The sequence below is a fragment of the Diospyros lotus genome, chromosome 2 (assembly GCF_014633365.1).
Source record: "Diospyros lotus cultivar Yz01 chromosome 2, ASM1463336v1, whole genome shotgun sequence".
Taxonomy (NCBI): Eukaryota; Viridiplantae; Streptophyta; class Magnoliopsida; order Ericales; family Ebenaceae; genus Diospyros; species Diospyros lotus.
The window spans coordinates 8193186-8213489 of NC_068339.1; the positions used below are offsets into that span (position 1 = coordinate 8193186).

Genomic DNA, 20304 nt, shown 5'->3' on the forward strand with positions numbered 1-20304 from the left:
CCTATTACGATATTTTTCTCTCCCTCTCTTTGTTCTGACTTGCAACTCTCCCTCCTCATTTCCATTTGTTATCTTCCCCCATTTTTGTCCAATTTCCCCCTCCAATCATTCTGTTCTTGACTCCAAACTCCTCTCAATTTACAATCCAATTCTAGGCTAAACCCTAGGTACACAACAATTGGTATCAAAGAAGTCGTTCTTTGGCTGTGGTTTGTACAATTTTGGTAGTCGATTTCGAAAATTCTCAGCGAAATTGATTGAGCAGAGTAGCTGATTGTTTTCTGGAAGCAAATCGTAGATCGACGATTTTCAGAAGTGTAACAGGCCAGCGATTATCGAAAGTTGGATTTGGAATTGCAAGTTGATTTCAGAAGTCGTGCATCTTATCCGGCGAATTCAAGTAGTAGTGTCAGAGGCGAGTTAGGTTGTTAATCCATAGCGATCGGTTGCAGTGATTGCCAGCAAAAGGAGGTTTAGGCGATAATCAGAGTGCGCACTGATTATCTTCTTCTAGAGTAGGTCCTTAGCCTTAGGTATCTTCTTCTAGCACAATTCCAACTATTATGGTGCATTTGGCGTTAGAGACAAAGAAGCAACCAGGAAATCTCAAAATTGATGCTGATGACTCTCTGTGGGATCAATCGAGCAGAGATTCTGTGAATTCAAAGAACTCATCGGAAATCGTAACAAATCCAATAGATTCTCGAATCCAATTGATTCTTTAGGCCACTAAAGTGTGAAGTAGGTGAAGTCTGACGGTTATTGGGCGAGGAGGAGGAGTCAGCAGGGAGGCGATCGTTGAATCCACAGCGATTGCAAGCAAAGCCAATCTTGACCATCCAGGCGAACTTAAGGAGCAACATCGGAGCCGAGCCGATGGTCCTCTAACCATTGGACAATGTTTGACGATGATTGGGTGGTAGCTATTCTTTGGTTGTGGTTTTGATTTGAGTTGAAGGCAGGGAAATCAATTTCCTTAGTTAAGGTTTAGGTTGAGAAGGCTTGAAGGCAACTTGGCTTGGCAGGTTTGACAGTGTTTCCAGCAACTCCAATGAATTAATTGAGCAGCGAATTCCAGAGTCCACTGAACTCAATAGAACTAGAAGTTCCGACAAGTGACCCACAACGATCGGCTGGGAAGTGTGGATTGACAATTAACATCAAGTGACGACGTTGAACGATGATTGCGCGAGAAGGAAGCACCGGTTGGGGCGATCATGAGTCACTTTGGTTGTGATTTCGACTCCAGCAAATATATACTTCTACTGATAGTGGAAGCAAATACAGGCGAGCAGAGGTGAACTCAAAGCGAAGCTATTTACGGCTACTAAATTAGATCGGGACGAATTCAGGCAGAGTCACTTAAATTCCAAAGCCACTTGAAGTAGTACAGGAGACGACTGATTTTCAGAAATTGATTCTGATGCCTGGAGTGATAGATGGCTGCCGTAGCACTGAGGTTTGGAGTTTGGGAGGCAAACTTTGTCAGCAAGCTAGCCAGGTGAATTCCGATCCGTTTAAGCTATTGCTAGCCGACGTGGTTAATTCCCAAGTGAGAGAGTAGCCCCTGGTTCGGACCTTTGAATTTGAGAGGCGAAGCAAGGTGGAAAGAGCTTCGGTTTCTTGGCTTGTGGCTTGTTCCACCTGTGAAAGTTCTGCCAAGATAGGCAATGCGCGCATGAGGCCGTGGGAGCCTCAATTGCAACAAAAGAATGTTTCATTTTCAATGGGATCTGCTGCTCGTGTAGCCATGGGAAGCAATGCATGCACGATACAATTGGAACCTCAATTGCAACAAAAGAATGCTGATAATCAATTTAGTTAAAAGCGCAAGGAAATAAACAATGCGATACATGAAACGTGTGAAGAATTCAGCCGTATGTTACACGAGCAGTTGCAAGAGTTTAAAATGATACTGACTAAGAAATATCACTACAATTTTCCCATTAAATTTTTCGATGATTATTGCGGAAGTTTTAACCCAGAGGAATTCCTTAAAATGGAGTAGTCGAAAAAGAAGTCAAGGTGGCAGGAAATTAATTCACTGCTTACGTCCAATGTGGAGTTGAAGAAGTATACCAGTTTAGGCAGAATTGACAAGGAAGGTGATTGTAATGACAGTGCGACAGCAACAACAACAATTTCAGGGGTTTAGTCTAGGGTGTGAGGACAAAAGGAGAATTAAAGGAACACACTGATTCCTTTGGAAAAAAAGTTCTTGATGAGGGTGTTCTAAATGATAATCATGGAAGTCCAAAACTAGAGCTGAATGATGCAGTCAATTGGATGACAAGGATAATAGGAGGCGACAAGGAGTTCTTAGAATTGGAGAGGAATTCTCCTGCTGAGATGGAGAAGTTAGAAAAAGAAATAACACCTCAAGATGCACCTACTGAAAGGCTGCAAGGGAATAATGGGGAAGCATTTGATGAAGTGACAGAGGAAGTCAAGACCAACTCGTTACCCCTGGTGGCTATTGTATGGGCTGAAGGAATTGGTGGTGTTTCGGATAAGAAGTTTGTGGGAAATGGAATAGCATTGGATTAGGAAAATATGACTAAAGGACCATCAATCTATATGGATATCGGTGCTAGACTGCTTGTTATTACAACTCACTGGCATAATCTCTATATAAGGACTCTCAAAGAATACACTCTACCTTGGCAGGAAAAGCAAAACAGAAAGAACATAAAAGTGAAAAGGAAGTGGCCTAGAAGGAGAAAGAAGGATACACCAAATAGAGAAGGCTGGGATTAGATGAAGAGCAATAGCTACTTGCTACAAGTTCTTGTCCCCAAGAACATTCTCAAGGAGGGGGAGAATTGTTATGAGTCATGACCCTAGAAACAATAGAGGGGCAATATTGTAATAGACTTATAATAGTTGTTAGGAGATATTTTAGCAAATTGGTTAGAAGCACATTAGTGTTTTTATGCATTTTGTTATGAGCCAGATATGCCTATAAAAGGCTACTGTAAACAAATGAATCATTATGTTGAACGACAATTGAATCCTATTTTCTCTCTCAAACTCTCTCTCTTTGATTTCTTCCTCCTGTTCTGATATTTTCTCTCCCTTTCTTTGTTCTAATATGCAACTCTCCCTCCTCATTTCTATCTGTTATCTTCCTCCATCTCTGTCCAATTTCTCCCTTCAATCATTTTGTTCTTGACTCCAAACTCTTATGATTCCTCTCGATTTACAATCCAATCCTAGACTAAACCCTATGTACATGACACAATGCTGGAGGCAGGATTATCATGTCTTTCCTGGGATTAGAGACTCCAATATAAAAAGGATGGTATCCCATTTGCTTTTTGTCAATGCTAAGTATAAACCTAAGCTAAACAAGGTTGAGCTATCTGCAAATAGGTTTTATCATTTAGAAGCCATTCTAGATTAAAACAAGAATTTCCTCTCTAAGCCTTTCTTGTTTGAGTGTCATACAAAGGCAATTCTGTCTCAAGCCACCAAGCCACATAATATAACCCCAGAATTGTTGATTTGTCTTATTTCAAGGTACTGGCATACCTAGACCACTTTTTCTCATAATGCTTGGCTGTATATAATGCCACCATACCATAGCAATGACTAATGAAAATAACCAGTAGTAGCCAAATGTGCAGGTTACAAGTGTTCTGGAGACCTATGAATTCAGATACTCCCTTAACCTTTGTCATTGTATGACGGTCAGTCCATGTGTCCCAATACAGGGGTAAGACATGCAGGCATACACAAGCATGCCTAATACCTATCACATGATAGTATAATCATACTCCTACACTTGTTAACTTGCTTATCTCAACCAGACTCGCCTCAATCAGTTTATAAGTTCTAAGACATGCCCACATCATCAAGATGGGTTTGTGAGTGAGTGAAAGCAAATACCCAGCTATCATCATTGTCAGCAAAGGCAAGCCAATTCCAATACCCAGCTAGCAAGCTTAAATGGGGATCAGATCAAAGACGAGCTAATATCCTACCAAGGAAACAAAGCAGATACACCTACAGGAACAATGGTGGAAACAAAACATTTCACCAAAGAATAGGACTTTTCCTTGTGGAAAAAGATATAAAGCCTTGCAGACATCAAATCCTGCTGACATGGCATGACAACTGAGTGGTTGAATGGCTATCATGGAGCAAAGGCCAATTCAGGAGTTGCTGCAATGCAGCAATGCAAGGCATGTTAGCCACATATCCCAGCTATTTATTATTCATGTAATCTCTGTTAGCCAACTGGAGGTTGTTGGGATGCTATTCCACCAATTCTCTATGCCACTCAACGTCTTTATAACAGTTCAACAAGATATGCTAAAGAAATAATTTGGGGGACCATTAACAAAATATGCTGGTGAAAATGTTAATCTTAACCTCATACTCACCAGTTAGTGTGTACTTTTTGAGTGCCTTTTGAGCTTCTCTGGACATCCCTGGAACATAAGATCTTATAGCAGGTTGTGGGGAAAAATACCAACTAAAATTTTTTAATCTATCACTTCAAAATCAAGTAGCAAATGGAAGTTTACCTGGACTTTCATATATTACTTCCTTAGGTGACACCTAGAATAAAAAACAATAAAAAGATATCTATATTTCAAAAATTGCATTTATTAACAGACATTCAAAGGCAAAAAAGTAATCAAGAGCTTACTTGCATCAACAATGCCCCCAATGCTGCACAGGAAGCATCATCACTAATGGAACCAACCCAAAATTTTAAAGCAGCACAGTCAACAAAAGCAAAGCCATATGCAGTTGAACCATTATTAAGTTCACAGTTCCCCTAGACACAAAAGTAAACACAATGCAGCACATTAATATATCCACAGTCCATAGAATCTCCATGATGCATATCATCAAGATGTGATACTTCTGCATGCCAAATACAAATGATAAATTTGGCAATGTAAACTTTACAACAGATGGAAGCATACTAGGCACCCAAATAGAGTTGTCTTGCTTTGTATTTTATATTGAGAAAACATAATACATGGATGATACACCTATAACCTTAATAATACTTTTGATTACATAAATGCCTAGTGAGGCTCAAGCTGGAGCTGGACCATATACATCATATATTCCAAGCTTTCACAAATAAAGTTCGCTTCAACTTCGCCTATAGCTTTGGTAAACAAATCTACAATCTGATCTTTTGAACTTCAGATGAGTTAGCTTTGAAAAAAATTTGCAACACAATCTCTGAAATGAAATGACAATTAGCATATCTAGTTTCTTTCCCAAAACACAGTTGGAAGCAATGTGGACTATTGCCTGATTATCACATATAAACTACATAGACTGTAAAGTTGATAGTCTGAGCTTCCCAAAAATATCCTCTAGTTTAATGTCCTCCACCAATCTTCACTGTCTTCTTTTTTTTTGGAGGGGGGGCTACGGTGTCTTGTTTTTTTGTTTTTGTGTGGCTAAGGCCCTGTTTTCAAATCTTGAGAAGTGACAAATGGGAAGAATGTTACAGAACAATGAGAATGCTTTAGCCTGTACCTTAAAGCATCAACAATCATATCATGCTAGTTTTTAGATAAAGTATATATGAGGCAGGAACTTTTAGAATGGGTAAATGTTCCAACATTAGCCACAGTAGAAGATAATTGTGAGTCTGAATCTTTCAGAAGCAATATTAAATCGATTGAACACTGAATCCATTTCAATAAAACGCACAGATTTACTTTAAACAAAGTTAGGGAAGCATAAAGAATAGCAATATAATATAATAATGGAGATAACCTTAAGCATCAATTTATTTTTGAAACTAATGAAGCTGATATCTTTTAGAGAATTAAAAAGGACAAAAGCCAATACATGTACTGATGGATTCTGTGCAAATGATGTTAAGAAATTACCTAAAATTGTAAAAGGTTTAAAAAATAGAAAAAATGATTGAAGTATAGGATAGAACAAGAAATAGAAAAAAGAAAAAAGGAAAATAATTAATAAATTCAATGCCAAACACACACAATAATATTAACATTGAGCATTTCTATGATTATCATTTAAGAACTGTACAAACCTCTTTTATTGCGAGAAGGTGAACAGAATCAGGCCCAAGGTTGCCATCAGTTGTGATTGATGGTGTTAGTACCTGAACTAATTTTCTTTGGATTACCTGAAAACCAAAAGTCACATCATTTGGTTTAACTCATTATTCATACCATTGCTATCTATGATCATCAAGGCAGTGAAACCACATATTAAAGGGAACATGTTGCTGTGCAATCTGAGGATGAGACTAGAAAAGTAATTGATTCTCAGACTAGAAAAGCAATTGCAAAGTTATTCCTGGATTGATAAAGGACACTAGTGTAAGTGGTTGAACATGCATATTTTTACAGTAACTAATCTTCACTCAGCAAGAAAAAAAGTGCCTGATGCAAATTTCAGAAGTACACATGAAAGAAAATATTAAACTATAGAGCAACAATACTCCCTACTCATGCTCAGAACTACCTTGAATTTGCTAAAAAAATGACGACTACTGCTAGCTTCTGAAGGTTTCCTTAGCAATAGTCATTGATGCTAAACTTGCAGGTCTTGTATTTTGAGGGCATGCACTAATCTAGAAAGGGGGTTTAGGATGCTTAAATGTTGTTAAAGAGGAAACTCAAAGACAAAAGTTAGAAGTATTTTGACGCTCTAAATGCAAGAAGAAACTCCAGAGTGTGGAAGCAGATATAGGCACAAGATTCAACCTAAACAAATATCTGAATCCTCATCTGTCTCATTGTTATCCACTTCATGCCAAAGTTTCTCATACAGTTTCCACACACCAGTATGTATACTACAGCAGTACAGCGTCTGAAAATTATGGGTCCAATGAACAAGGAAAAAGTAAGTGTTCAGCCCTGATCAATCTAGAAAGATTCCCCTAGGAGATATTAAGGAACATATATAAGCACGTCAACTAATTTACCATTTCCTCCATGGCCCCCCACCCTGCCCCTGTGGGAAAAAAAAAAGAGAGAGAGAGAAATAAATGTATAGAAGTAGTTTAAAGCAATAATTTTTTCTCTCGCTACTGTTTTTCTCCTGTAATGGCTATAGATGAGCCTAGGAGAAATTTCTTTTGATCAAAGGTTTAAAATGCAAGATGCGTTTTTATATAGCATTTGTTGACCTTGGACAGGGTCTGACAGTGACTTGAAATGGAGATTTCATGTAAGTGAGAACTACTGAGAAGCTTTAACTTTAATGCATAATACAAGACAACAAAGACACCAGTTGAAGGTAAATGCTCATCCAGTTGCTTGGCTGCAAAGGACATCTCCTTGCCTGATGACCCATGAGAATCACTATCAATCAAAGGTATGAAAATATTTTCATACAGAATTTAGAAATAAATAAATAAATTCATCAGTCCTAGAAGGAATTTGACCATTTTAGAGGCCAGCTGCAAACTTACAGAAGTAGCACCTCCTCTGGCTTTTGCTTGCTCAGATGTTTCCAACTGCTCCATTCGCCCGACTTTATACCTTCAGCAAAAAAGTTATGACTCTTGAGATGACAAACATTATTACCTGGAATACAAGTCTAGATAAGATTAATCAGTACATGAATGGGTTAAACCCTTCCATATTGACTACCGTGCCTGATTTGGGATCAGCATTCAAGAACAAAAAGTGCAAAACATTAAATGAACTCTTTCACAGGCTTGTTTCTTTACAGCAAGGACACTTGCAAACCATTTATCAGATATTGGTTGTATTTTAGTTGTATGTTTGTTATATGTTTTGTTTGTACAGTTAGTAGCGATAGTTGACAGTTAAGAGCAGGGCACCCCCTTTATGTATTTAAAGCTGCAAGCAGCTGGTTGGCTAACTAATGAGAACGACGTATTTTTTCATTTTCGTTTGTCTCAACATGGTATCAGAGCAATAGCTCGCTTCTGTCTTTGTGATCCACTTCGTGGTTTTCCGGCCATTCTCTGGTGACCTCAACAGATCTTGCATTCCTTCTTTGTTCGAAGGCTGCAATTTCATTTTTCTTCCAAATCTTACTGTCTGTCCATATCTATGGCGACAACAACTCCAGATCTGTCTTCATCATCGATGAACAATTCTGCCATCGATGATGGATCAAGTCCGTTCTTTCTTCATCATTCCGATAGTCCTGGTCTTGTCCTAGTGTTTGAACCTTTAACCAGGTACAATCATGGCTCATGGAGTCACGCTATGTTGATCATGCTGTTCATGAAGAATAAACTAGGGTTTATTGATGGATCAATCGAAAGGCCAACAATTAGAGATCCGATTTTCAACGCATGGATCCGCAACAATCAGAGTCATTTCTTGGATACTCAATTCTGTGTCCAAGGAAGTTTTGACTAGTGTGATTTACTCAGAGTTCGCACACGAGATCTGGACAGACCTCAAGGAATGATACCAGCAGAGCAACGAGCCTCAGATCTTCCAAATGCGTCGTGATCTGATGAATGTAAATCAATGTCAGCTTTCTATAAGTTCCTATTTCACCAAGCTTAAGATAATTTGGGAGAAACTTAGCAATTATAGGCCTATGTGCTCATGTGGGAAGTGTACTTGCAGGGGTACTAAAGCTCTTGCAGATCACTATCAAACCAAGTACGTCATGTCTTTTCTGATAGGACTTAATGATTCTTTTACGCAAGAGGTCAATTGCTTCTCATGGACCCTATTCCCCCAATCAATAAGGTTTTTGCTCTTATATCTCAAGAAGAGAATCAAAGGAATATAATTGCCTCTGTTGGTGGGAATGGGAATGAATTTGTAGTATTTTCTGTGAAACATGAAGGGAATAAACATGGATATGGTAATAATCAAAAGAAGGAACGTCCATTTTGTACACATAGTGGGTACAATGGACATACCATTGAAAAATGTTACGAGTTGCATGGATATCCTCCGGATACAAACCTAAACAAAGGACTAATCAACTTGGTCAAGCAAATTCTGCCACTGTCAGTCAAGTATTTGAATGTGTTCCTAACCAACCTAAGAATCATGAGAATTTTGGGAGCTTTATGCAGACTTTAAGCCCTGTTCAATATCAACAATTGCTGGGAATGCTCAACTCACATCTCTCTGATGCTAAGACTGGCACAAATGTTGATGCTTCTCCTGATCAAGCATCAGGTACATGCTACTCTATTTCAATTAATCCAAGGCTTAGTTACCCTAGGTATTAGATAATAGACTCAGGGGCCACCAATCATATATGTTGTAATCGGTCTTCTTTTGAATGCATGAGGCCAGTTCAAAATTCCTTTGTTACACTTCCTAATCATAGTCAAATCTCTGTTAATTTCATTGGGACAGTGAAGCTTAGCTCTCACCTAGTACTTCAGAATGTACTTTATACGCCTCACTTCAAATTTAATTTGATATCTGTGAGTGCATTGATTGGGAAGAATAATTTGTAGGTTAGGCCATCTTTCTTTTAAAAAGCTGGTCTTATTGAAGGATTTGTTGAATATGTCCTTGTTCAATATGTCCCCTGGCCAAACAGAGACGTTTATCTTTCATTTCTAATAATCATTTGTCTAAGTGTGCATTTGATCTTATCCATTGTAACACATGGGGTCCATATCCTATTCCTACTTATGCTGGGCATCGCTATTTTTTGACTTTGGTGGATGATTGTACACGGTTCACTTGGGTTTTTCTCATGACACATAAGTCTGATGCTAGGTCTATTATTCCCAAGTTTTTCTCACTTGTTGAAACCCAATTTCATACAGTTATTAAAGGGGTTAGGTCCGACAATGCACCTGAGCTACAGTTTACTGATTTCTTTGCTTCAAAAGGAGTTGTCCATCAATTGTCATGTGTTGAGAGACCTGAGCAAAACTTAATTGTAGAACATAAACACCAGCACCTTCTTAATATAACTAGGACTTTATATTTCCAGTCCTGGGTGCCTATCAAATTTTGGGGAGATTGTATTCTTACTGCAACATTTCTGATAAATAGAACACCAGCCTCTATTTTCCATGATAGTTCTCATTATCAACTGTTATATCATATCCCTGTGGACTATGATTCTTTTAGAGTATTTGGCAGCCTATGCTTTGCTTCCACTTTGCCCTCTCACAGGACAAAATTCCATCCTAGAGCTACAGCTTGTGTGTTTATTGGTTATCCTCCAGGCATTAAAGGATACAAGCTGTATGACATAGCCACTAAAGCCATTTTTGTCTCTTGAGATATTGTTTTCCATGAACACATCTTTCCTTTTCATTCTGTCACTACTTCTGACGAAGTGCTAGACCCTTTCCCTGACTTTGTTTGCCTAAGCCAGCTTCTGACTTGTCCTGTCCCATCATACCTTCATCTGATCCTATTGTTTCTCCAACTTTAGACGAGGATCATACTCTCCTAACTGATTCTCAACCTCCTATTTCATCTTCTCTTCCTGTCCGCAGGTCTGCTAGATCCTCAAAACCTCCTTATCTTAGAGACTTTCATTGTAACCTCTTGGCTAGCAGACCCACTCCTTTTGCTCAGCCATTATATCCCTTACATCAACACCTTTCTTACACCCATCTTTCTTCTACCCATAGATCTTTTCTTCTTACAGTATCTTCCTCTTTTGAACCACAATACTACCATCAGGCTGTCCAATATGCTCATTGGAGGGATGCCATGACTGTTGAATTAGAGGCTATGCAGCAAAACAACACTTGGTCTGCTGTCCCTCTTCCACATGATAAGCATTCTATTGGTTGTAGATGGGTGTATAAGATCAAATATAAGTCTGATGGCACCATAGAGAGGCACAAAGCCCATTTAGTGGCCAAAGGGTCTCAACAAGAGGACTTAGATTTCCTTGATACCTTTTCCCCAGTTGCCAAGCTGGTTACAGTCAAAGTCCTACTTGCTCTTGCTGCTATTAACAGGTGGTCACTTGTTCAACTTGATGTTAATAATGCTTTCCTTCATGGTGATCTTTTTGAGGAGGTGTACATGGATCTTCCACTTGGTTATCAAATTAAAAATCAGGTTCATTCTCGAGCGGGGGAGGTTAGTATGCAAGTTCCACAAGTCCATTTATGGCTTGAAACAAGCTTCCTGACAGTAGTTCTCAAAATTCTCCATTGTACTTGTTCAACATGGTTTTCATCAGTCTCAGACTGATTATTCTTTGTTCACCAAGGGTACTGGTTTTTCTTTTGTGGCTCTTTTTGTTTACGTTGATGACATCATTATCATTGGTCTTAACATTACTGTCATAGACTCACAGCCAATTTAAGATTAAAGATCTTAGCCGGTAAAGATACTTTCTTGGCTTGGAAATAGTTCAATCTAATAAAGGTATACTTTTCTCCCAAAGGCACTACACTACAGCTTCTTGAGGATACCAGATTTTTGGCTTGTAAACCTGCTTCTTTACCTATGATTTCCAATTCCAAGCCATGTGCTATGTTCGTTTGAAGGGGATTTACTTAAGGATCCTACTGTGTATAGAAGACTCATTGGTCGATTGTTGTATTTGACCATCTCTAGACCTGATATCACCTTTGTTGTGCACAAGCTCAATCAGTTTGTGTCTAACCCTCGACAACCTCATCTTGATGCAGCTCATCATCTTCTTCAATATTTGAAGGCAGCTCCAGGTCAAGGGTAATTCTTTTCAGCATCTTCTTCTCTTCAACTTCGTGCCTTTTCTGATGTTGATTGGGGATCTTGTCTAGACTCTGGGAAATCTGTCACCGGCTTTTGTATATTCCTTGGTGACTCCTTGGTGTCTCCTGGAAGGCAAAGAAGCAGAGTATTGTTTCCATATCATCTACTGAGGCTGAATATCGTGCTCTTGCCTCTGTTGCTAGTGAACTCGTGTGGCTTACTCAACTTTTATTGGATTTTCAAATATCTTCTCCTGCTCCTGCTCTACTATTTTGTGACAACCACACTGCAGTACACATCACTACTAATCCTGTTTTCCATGAGCGCACAAAGCACATCGAACTTGATTGTCATTTTGTTCAGAACAAGCTTGCTGCTGGCATCCTCAAGCTACTTTCTATTCGCACTCAGCATCAACTAGCTGATGTGTTTACTAAGCCTCTACCGGCTGCCCGGTTGTTTCCTTTATTGGACAAGATGGCCATTCTTGATATTCATGATCCATCTTGAGGGGGAGTATCAGATATTGGTTGTATTTTTGTTATATGTTTTGTTTGTACAGTTAGTAGTGATAGTTGACAGTTAGAGCAGGGCACCCCCTTTATGTATTTAAAGCTGCAAGCAGCTGGTTGGCCAACTAATGAGAACAAGGTATTTTTTCATTTTCGTTTGTCTCAACACCATTCATACGTAGCTTTCAACAATCATTCAGCAATCATTTAACACTAATTAGGATAAAACAGCAAAATATATAAACAGATTCTAGATCTAATTTGCTCACCCGCGAGCAATCAACTTTTGAACCGCATCATCAACCCCACTCTCAGAGATGCCAACCTGCCAATGGAACATGCCAATAGATAGAAATTATTATGAACAAAAACCTTCTCATGGGTATAAAGAAATACAGAACAAAAACCAGCACCATAGAAAAAGTTACCTGTCGACATTTTCCCACACCACTAAAGGTCATTTTCCAATCAAGCTCCTTATGCCCAATTTCAGCATCTAGTTCATAGAGTTCATAAAATTTTCCCTACATAAAGCCAATAATAAGAAAAATGTAATCTCAAAGTCAAAGATAAGTTTGGGAAAGAAAAACTTTATTCATTCTGGATATCATAAATTTATATATTGAAATTACTTTTGACGAATTCCCAAAATGGAACAACAAAAAGGAAAAAGTTATTGGATGAATAAGACAGTGGTGAGTTTGAATGTCTGCAGATAAATGAAATTGCCATTTTCATCAAAATGTAAGTTCTTATTGTGTGTGTTTCAGTTAAATGGAAACAACTAGCACATCATATTACAGATGATTGTCAGTTCCAGGGATCTAACAAGGGGGCTCTTCCGGTATTAGGGAAGAAAGAGAAAGAAGAATGGCGGGAGAGGGAGAAGAATCGAGAGAGAGAGAGAGAGAGAGAGAGAGAATTGTAACAGAATAGAGAGAGGGAAAAGATCAGTGGTATAATCCTCACATGATCCCCATCCTCCTTGAGTAGCTTTATTTATAGGCTGCTTACAATCTAGAGGGTTCCAAGTAACTAACTCTCTCTTTCTGTTAGTAAACCCAAGTGCCCATGCGCAGCTTAGCTTACTAATTACAATAATGCCCTATGCTACTAATTACAGTGGTGCCCTTGTGCTGTGACAATGACTTGTCAAGATTATATTAGCCAAAACTAATTGATTTATCCAACAATGCATTATCAGGATAGCCAATATTACTACATAAACATCACAAAGAACAATTGAAATGACACAGCAGCTTCTTAACTAACCACTTTGAAGAAAAGCACAATATCCATATATTGAGACTTCACATTCCAGTACTGCCTTTGAGATGCTGACATTTTTTTCACAGCATCAGAAGGTATAAATAGTGTCCTCTTGTCATATAGGGCATCACCAGGCCTTCTTCCATTAGCATCCCTGATCCGAGATGGATCAAGCCATTCAAACTTACTAGTCATATCAGATAGCACTTCATGGTTTCTTTCTCCAGCCTTTGAATCTTTAAGTAGTTTCACCCGTTTGCTAGAATCAAGCACAGAGCAACCAATGCTACCCTCAAACTTGTAACTGTCCTCTTGAATCCTCTTATAACGTGGTACAAGCGGCCGCATACCTGGTGTTTCTGGCCCAAGAATATCATCATCATTTTCTACAAACACTGGACAGCCCTTATTCTTTTGGTAATCTGTTCCATTGGAACTGACAATATTTCCCTTCCTCGAATGTTCAGAGGCAGAATCTTCATTAGGCAACCTTCGCAGGTTACCTAATTTATTAGTGGTTGGGAAAATTTTGACAAAACCATCATTTTCTAGCTTCCTGCAGAACCACACACCAATGTTATAAAATGCCAAGGATAAAAGTATATGCGGAAAGGCAACATGAAACAAAGGTAAGATCAACAAAGATTAACACTGATCTGAGAACAACTAGAGTCGAGCATTTGCATTTGCATTTAGCTGACTGATGAGCTGTAGCTTCAGATTTTACATGGGGGAGAATAAAGTGGAGAAGAATCATTCATTGGCAAGCATTACATGCCAGACAAAACACATGATACAACAATCTAATCATAGTTCTCAGTTGTACCAGATAAAGTGCCAAATTTGTCATTGGTACAATATGATACCGAGTACCATTTTGGATGTTACTTAAATAAATTAATATCATAAAAAATATGAACAATTATTAAAAAATAATCTATACAAAATGACTGTATAGAAAGCTTATAAACTATCACTATTCTCAAGGACATATCCTAAGCAAATAATTTTACAATATAACAATAATTCTATAATGATTATGGCAAAGCAAGGACGAACACTCATTCAATTTGAGTGTCATTTTTCAATAGTAGATAATTATATAATTTTATAAAAATAAAATAAAATTGATTAGTGTTAAAAGAAGCACAAAAGACAATGGTGGATGCAAAGTCAATTCACTTCTAAGTGGCTCTCCCAGCCCCAGGAATGAGAGAGCCCGGGAAGCTTTGTGTCCCAAAGAAGCTGCAGAGTTTCTTTGTCTTCTGTTGTACAGGCCAATGTGACTGATATTGATCAGAATTTCAACTGAAACAGAATTTTTCATCCCTTTGAACTGATTTTCTTGCAGTGCGGTATACACAATATAGTACAGATGGAGATAATAACCATGAACCCAATGAATAATTGATCATAATTTCACTTGATGATTTTCATAGAAGTATGCCTTTAGCTAAAATACTATTAGAGTAGAGTTTGTTGTATTTTCTGTATTTTGTTCTTTTTTTGTTGTTATATTGATATTTAGTATGCTTTGTATTGTTGTTGTATTGCTTGATAAACCAATGGCATTTTTGTAATTAGACGATGTAATCGTTCTAGGTATTTAAAGGGCCGAGATCTCTGAGGCATTTTATACATCTTCCCTGTCTATGTTGTAATATGGTATCAGAGCAAAATTAGGGCTTCTGTTTTTCCCTTTCCTTTGTATTGATTTCTCTCGCCGTTGATTCTCCGGCGTTTTGTGTTCAACGGTTTGAGTCTTGTTTTGGACCTCTTCTCCGACGATTCCATTTCAATCTCGTTGCGGTATCCGATTCTCTCATTCTCGTTGTTTTTTTTCTTCGACATTTTCTCTCTATCGTCGTTGTTTTCTTCTGTCAATTTCCTCTTGTTTTTCGTCGATTTCCTCCAGCGATCTTGCTATTTTGGACAGATCTGGTTTTATGTTGGTCTTCTATTGTTTGTTCAAAATACCTCTTCCTTCATAGCATCTCTCACTCCCGATGCATCTCCCTCGTCGATGAGAAATTCCGCCATCGACAATGGTTCCAATCCTTTCTTCATGCATCATTCAGATAGTCCCAATCTTGTTCTTGTTTCTTAGCCATTGACTGGAGAGAACTACACCTCTTGGAGCTATTCAATGACAATTGCCTTGTCCGTGAAAGACAAACTAGGGTTCATCAATGGTACAATTGTGCAACCTTTAGGTGATATCACTCTACTTAATGCCTGGATCAGAAGCAATAATATTGTCATTTCATGGATTTTAAATGTTGTCTCTAAGGAAATTTCTGCAAGTTTAATATATTCAGAATCTGTGTTTGATATATGGAATGATCTTAAAGAAAGATTTCAACAGAATAATGGCCCTAGGATTTTTTAATTAAGACGTGAGTTGATGAACCTAAACCAAGGTTAATTGTCTGTAAGCGCATATTTCACTAAGCTTAAGACTATCTGGGATGAACTAAACAATTTTAGGCCTATGTGTGCATGTGGAAAGTGTTCTTGTGGGGGTATAAAAGTGCTTGCGGATCATTATCATATGGAATATGTAATGTCCTTTTTAATGGGGCTAAATGATTCATATGCTCAAGTCCATGGTCAATTGCTCCTCATGAATCCTCTACCTCCTGTAAATAAGGTCTTTGCTTTAATATCTCAAGAGGAAAATCAAATAACAATGATGAATGCTAATGGAACTGATTCAGCCTTATTTTTGGTTAAACATGAAGCAACCATGTCTAATTTTGATAGATCTCAAAAGAAAGAAAGACATATATATACTCATTGTGGTTATAGTGGGTACACTATTGAGAAATGTTATAAGCTTCATGGCTATCCTCTGGGATACAAACCTAGGCAAAGGAACAATCTAAATCAGTCAAAGTCTAATCAAATCAATTTTGTTATTATTAATCAGGTGAATGATAGTGGTATTAATCAAGTCAAGAGTCAAGACATGGGAGGTTTTATGCAGTCTTTAACTCCCATACAATATCAACATCTGTTGAGTATGTTGAGCACTCATCTATCTAATGTTAGGACTGATGTGGATGTTCCAAAACCTCTTGATCAGGCCTCAGGTATATGTTTGTCAACAAATATTACTTCCAACCTAAGTTGTCCTAGGTTTTGGATAATAAACTCAGGGGCTACGAGTCATATACGTTATGATCAGTCATTCTTTCATCAATTGAGGCCTATTCACAATGCATTTGTGACATTACTTGATCATAGACAGTTTTTTGTCTCCTTTATTGGAACTGTAAAGTTGTCTTCTTACATATTATTAGAGAATGTTCTCTACTGTCAGATTGCGAATCTGACAAGGGTCGTTTCCTCGCAATTCAGCAAGGCTTGCATGGGAAACCCGTGTATGAGGGAGAGAAAGAATAGTAAGGGAGAGAATTGAGAGAAGAGAGTGAAAGAGAGAAAGAGAGCGAGAGAGAATTGAGAGGGAAATATTGAATCAATTATATTCTCCAAGTTGCTTTCTCTGGACGCGAAGGCTGGTTATATAATACCCATACATTGGCGCCACTATTTGATTACATTTGAAAATCGGCCATGTGCTGTAACGGCCAGCTTACTCCTTATTACACTAATATCCTATAACCTTCCCTTATTTACATACTGATCCCGTGACAATCCCTCTTGCTAGAAACATTACTTGTCCTCAAGTAATTCATAGGAGACTAGCGACCTTGGGAAACTGTTGCAGCAGGTTGGGAAGATATTCCCAAGTGTTGTTTTCTGGGTGCAAGTTGGACCAGCGAACCAACACCTCGGTGATAGGAGCCTGGCAGACGGTACTCGGATGAAACAGATGGAATCGCAGCTTCATCAGGTGTCGACAACTATGGGAGAGATGCAGAACCGGATGGAGACACTGGAGAATTCTGTCGATCGACGAATGGACGGAGTGGTGCAAGTTTGGTGGGAGGAAAGCAGGACGCAAGCAGCGAGGTTGGAGGAGCAGATGAGGGAGCAGGGTCAGGCCCTCAGAGATCAAATGCAGCAATTTGTTCTGATGCTCACTCGCCAAACTCAAGTACGACTCTCTCTTGAGTTTCCTCCAAGGGATAGATCGGAGCCGATTTTGCATGACCACGGGGGAATGTCCCGATCGGAAGGATCGGCAGAATTAGAGGTCGAGCCTCCAGGCAAAGAGGAGAATGTGGGAATTGGAAGGTCAGGTCACGGAATCGGATCACACCAGATCGGTTTTCCTATGCCTAAGATGGAGATACCTCTCTTTGATAGCCAGAACCCACGGTGGTGGGCGAGACGTTGTGGCAGAGTATTTAGCCTGCACAATGTGGTTGATGCTCAGAAGGTGACACTAGCAGCTGCGTATCTCAATGACGAAGGGGATGCATGGTATCAGGGATGGATAGGGGTGAAGGAAGAGTGCTCGTGGGATGAATTTGTGGCAGGACTTTGTGAGCGATTTGGGGAGAAAGAAATGTTGGATGTGGTAGAAGAGTTTAATAAACTGAAACAGGGAGGTTCGATACAGGCTTACCAACAGAGGTTCGAGGAGCTGAAGGCTCTCATGTTACTATCAAATCCCACATTGACAGAAGGCTACTTTGTATCAAGCTTCATTAGCGGCTTGAACGAAGAAGTTCGTCCCACAGTTAAGATGTTCCAGCCTAAGATGGTCCAACAAGCAGTTGAATGTGCTAGGTTGCAAGAGTTAACAGTGGAGGCTCTGGTTAAAAAACAGAAGAGTGTGGCTAGAGTATGGCAAACCACACCCTTACCATCCAATAACAAGGGATGGGGAAGGAATGGGGGACATGTGGGAACGGGTAGCAGAGGATTGGCTGCCCTACCAGCACCTACCCAGCTGCCTCAAGGACAGTTGATCGAGCAGAGGAGGTTAGCCGGCTTGTGCTTCAGGTGTGGAGACAAGTACGCACCTGGTCATCAATGTCGAAGACAATTATTATTGTTAGAAGGGGAAGAAGACGGAGGAGGATTGGAAGAGGAGGATGGCAACATTGTGGAAGAAGTTGGAGACGAGGAGAAGGTCGAGATCTCCCTACATGCACTAAGGGGAGTTGTGACTAACAAGATTATCAAAGTGGAAGGCAAAGCAAGAGATAGCCGCCTGATGATCCTAATTGATAGTGGAAGCACACACAGCTTCTTGGATGAGGGGATCGCAAGGACACTGAAATGCAGACTTTCGGGAACTCAACCCTTGTCTGTGACTGTAGCTAACGAGCAAAAGGTTTTGTGTAAATCAGCTTGTGTAGGGTTTTGTTGGCAGATGCAGGAAGACTTTGAAGCTGACCTCCGATTGCTTAAGCTGGGGGGATGTGATATGGTATTAGGTGTAGATTGGATGAGAGAAGTGAGCCCCATTTGTTTCGACTTTAACAAGATGGAGGTCACATTTGAGAAAGGGGGAAAGAGAATGACTCTGACGGGCAGCATAGAGACTGGAGCTTGTAAGATGATTTCAGGAAGAAGGTTGCAAAAGTTGTTCAAAAGTAAGTGGACACAAGTAGCCCAGTTATTCTCCGTACAGACTATGGATATGAGGGAAACTGCAGATGATGACGAGCACTACAGGCTTAACTTAGTTAAGGCGACGGCCGCTCCTTGGGAGGTAACTCAATCCAATTCTCTTAATTTACTCTTAGATGAATTTGTGGATTTGTTTGAGGAACCAAAGTCGCTGCCACCCCCAAGACCAATAGATCACGCCATTAACCTCAAACCCAATATTGAAGCCATCAATATCCGTTCATATAGATACCCCCCAAAACAGAAAGCAGAAATTGAGCGCATGATCAAAGACATGCTACACACTTCTGTTATACAGCCTAGTATCAGTCCTTATGCCTCACCCTTGTTGTTAGTAAAGAAGAAAGATGGGAGTTGGCGATTTTGTTTTGATTATCGCCAACTCAATTCCCAAACCATAAAGAACAAATTCCCTATACCCATCATTGAAGACCTTTTAGATGAATTGCGGGGTGCCAACATTTTCTCTAAACTCGACCTTAGGTCAGGATATCACCAAATCCGAATGCATCCCAAAGATATACACAAAACAACCTTTCGAACCCATCAAAGCCAGCTTACTCCTTATTACACTAATATCCTATAACCTTCCCTTATTTACATACTGATCCCGTGACATCTACATTCCTCAATTCAAGTTTAATATGATATCAATGAGTGCATTAGCAGCACAATCCTCTTTATGTATCAGATTCTTATTTGATTCATGTATCATCTAGGATCTCTGTCATTCGAGGATGATTGGCAAGGGTGAACTCATGAACGATTTGTATGTGCTTGATTCTAATTCACTTGCCTTTGATAAACCATCAATAGATAGGATGCGTAATGCTAATGTTATGGTAGCACATGTTGTTAGTAGAGATACTTGGCATAGCAGGCTACGTCATCTTGCTTTTGAGAAATCAGACGCATTGAATGGAATGTTGAATTTTCCTAATAATAAAAGGGATAGTGTACATGTTCCTTGTTCAGTATGTCCATTAGCAAAGCAGAGGAGGTTGTCTTTTGTTTCCAATAATAGCATGTCTAAAAAGGATTTTGATCTTATTCATTGTGATACCTGGAGACCTTATCCCGTTCCCACACATACTGGATATAGATATTTTCTGACTCTCATAGATGATTGTACACAGTTTACCTGGGTGTTTCTTATGAAGCAGAAATTTGATGCTTAGGTCATCATTCCTAGATTTTTTGCTATGGTAGAAACCCAATTTAATACTGTTATCAAGGCTTTTAGATTTGATAATGCACCTGAATTATCGTTTACGGATTTCTTTGCCTCTAAAGGGGTTCTTCATCAATTCTCGTGTCGAAAGATCTGAATAGAATTCTGTTGTAGAGCGTTAACA

The 20304-nt window shown here is 39.1% G+C and overlaps 1 protein-coding gene across 1 annotated transcript in view; it reads right to left on the minus strand.

Moving 5' to 3' along the window:
• The window catches only part of LOC127795079 (DNA mismatch repair protein MSH7), a 31493-nt gene that overhangs the window by 7714 nt on the left and 3475 nt on the right, over window positions 1-20304 (minus strand). The window contains exons 2-9 of the mRNA XM_052326527.1: window positions 13406-13958; window positions 12562-12657; window positions 12403-12458; window positions 7424-7493; window positions 6035-6130; window positions 4655-4786; window positions 4530-4563; window positions 4386-4433 (exon numbers count right to left, since the gene is read on the minus strand). Of these exons, the coding sequence (XP_052182487.1) occupies window positions 4386-4433; window positions 4530-4563; window positions 4655-4786; window positions 6035-6130; window positions 7424-7493; window positions 12403-12458; window positions 12562-12657; window positions 13406-13958 (1085 nt within the window). The remainder of the gene's footprint in view (window positions 1-4385; window positions 4434-4529; window positions 4564-4654; window positions 4787-6034; window positions 6131-7423; window positions 7494-12402; window positions 12459-12561; window positions 12658-13405; window positions 13959-20304) is intronic.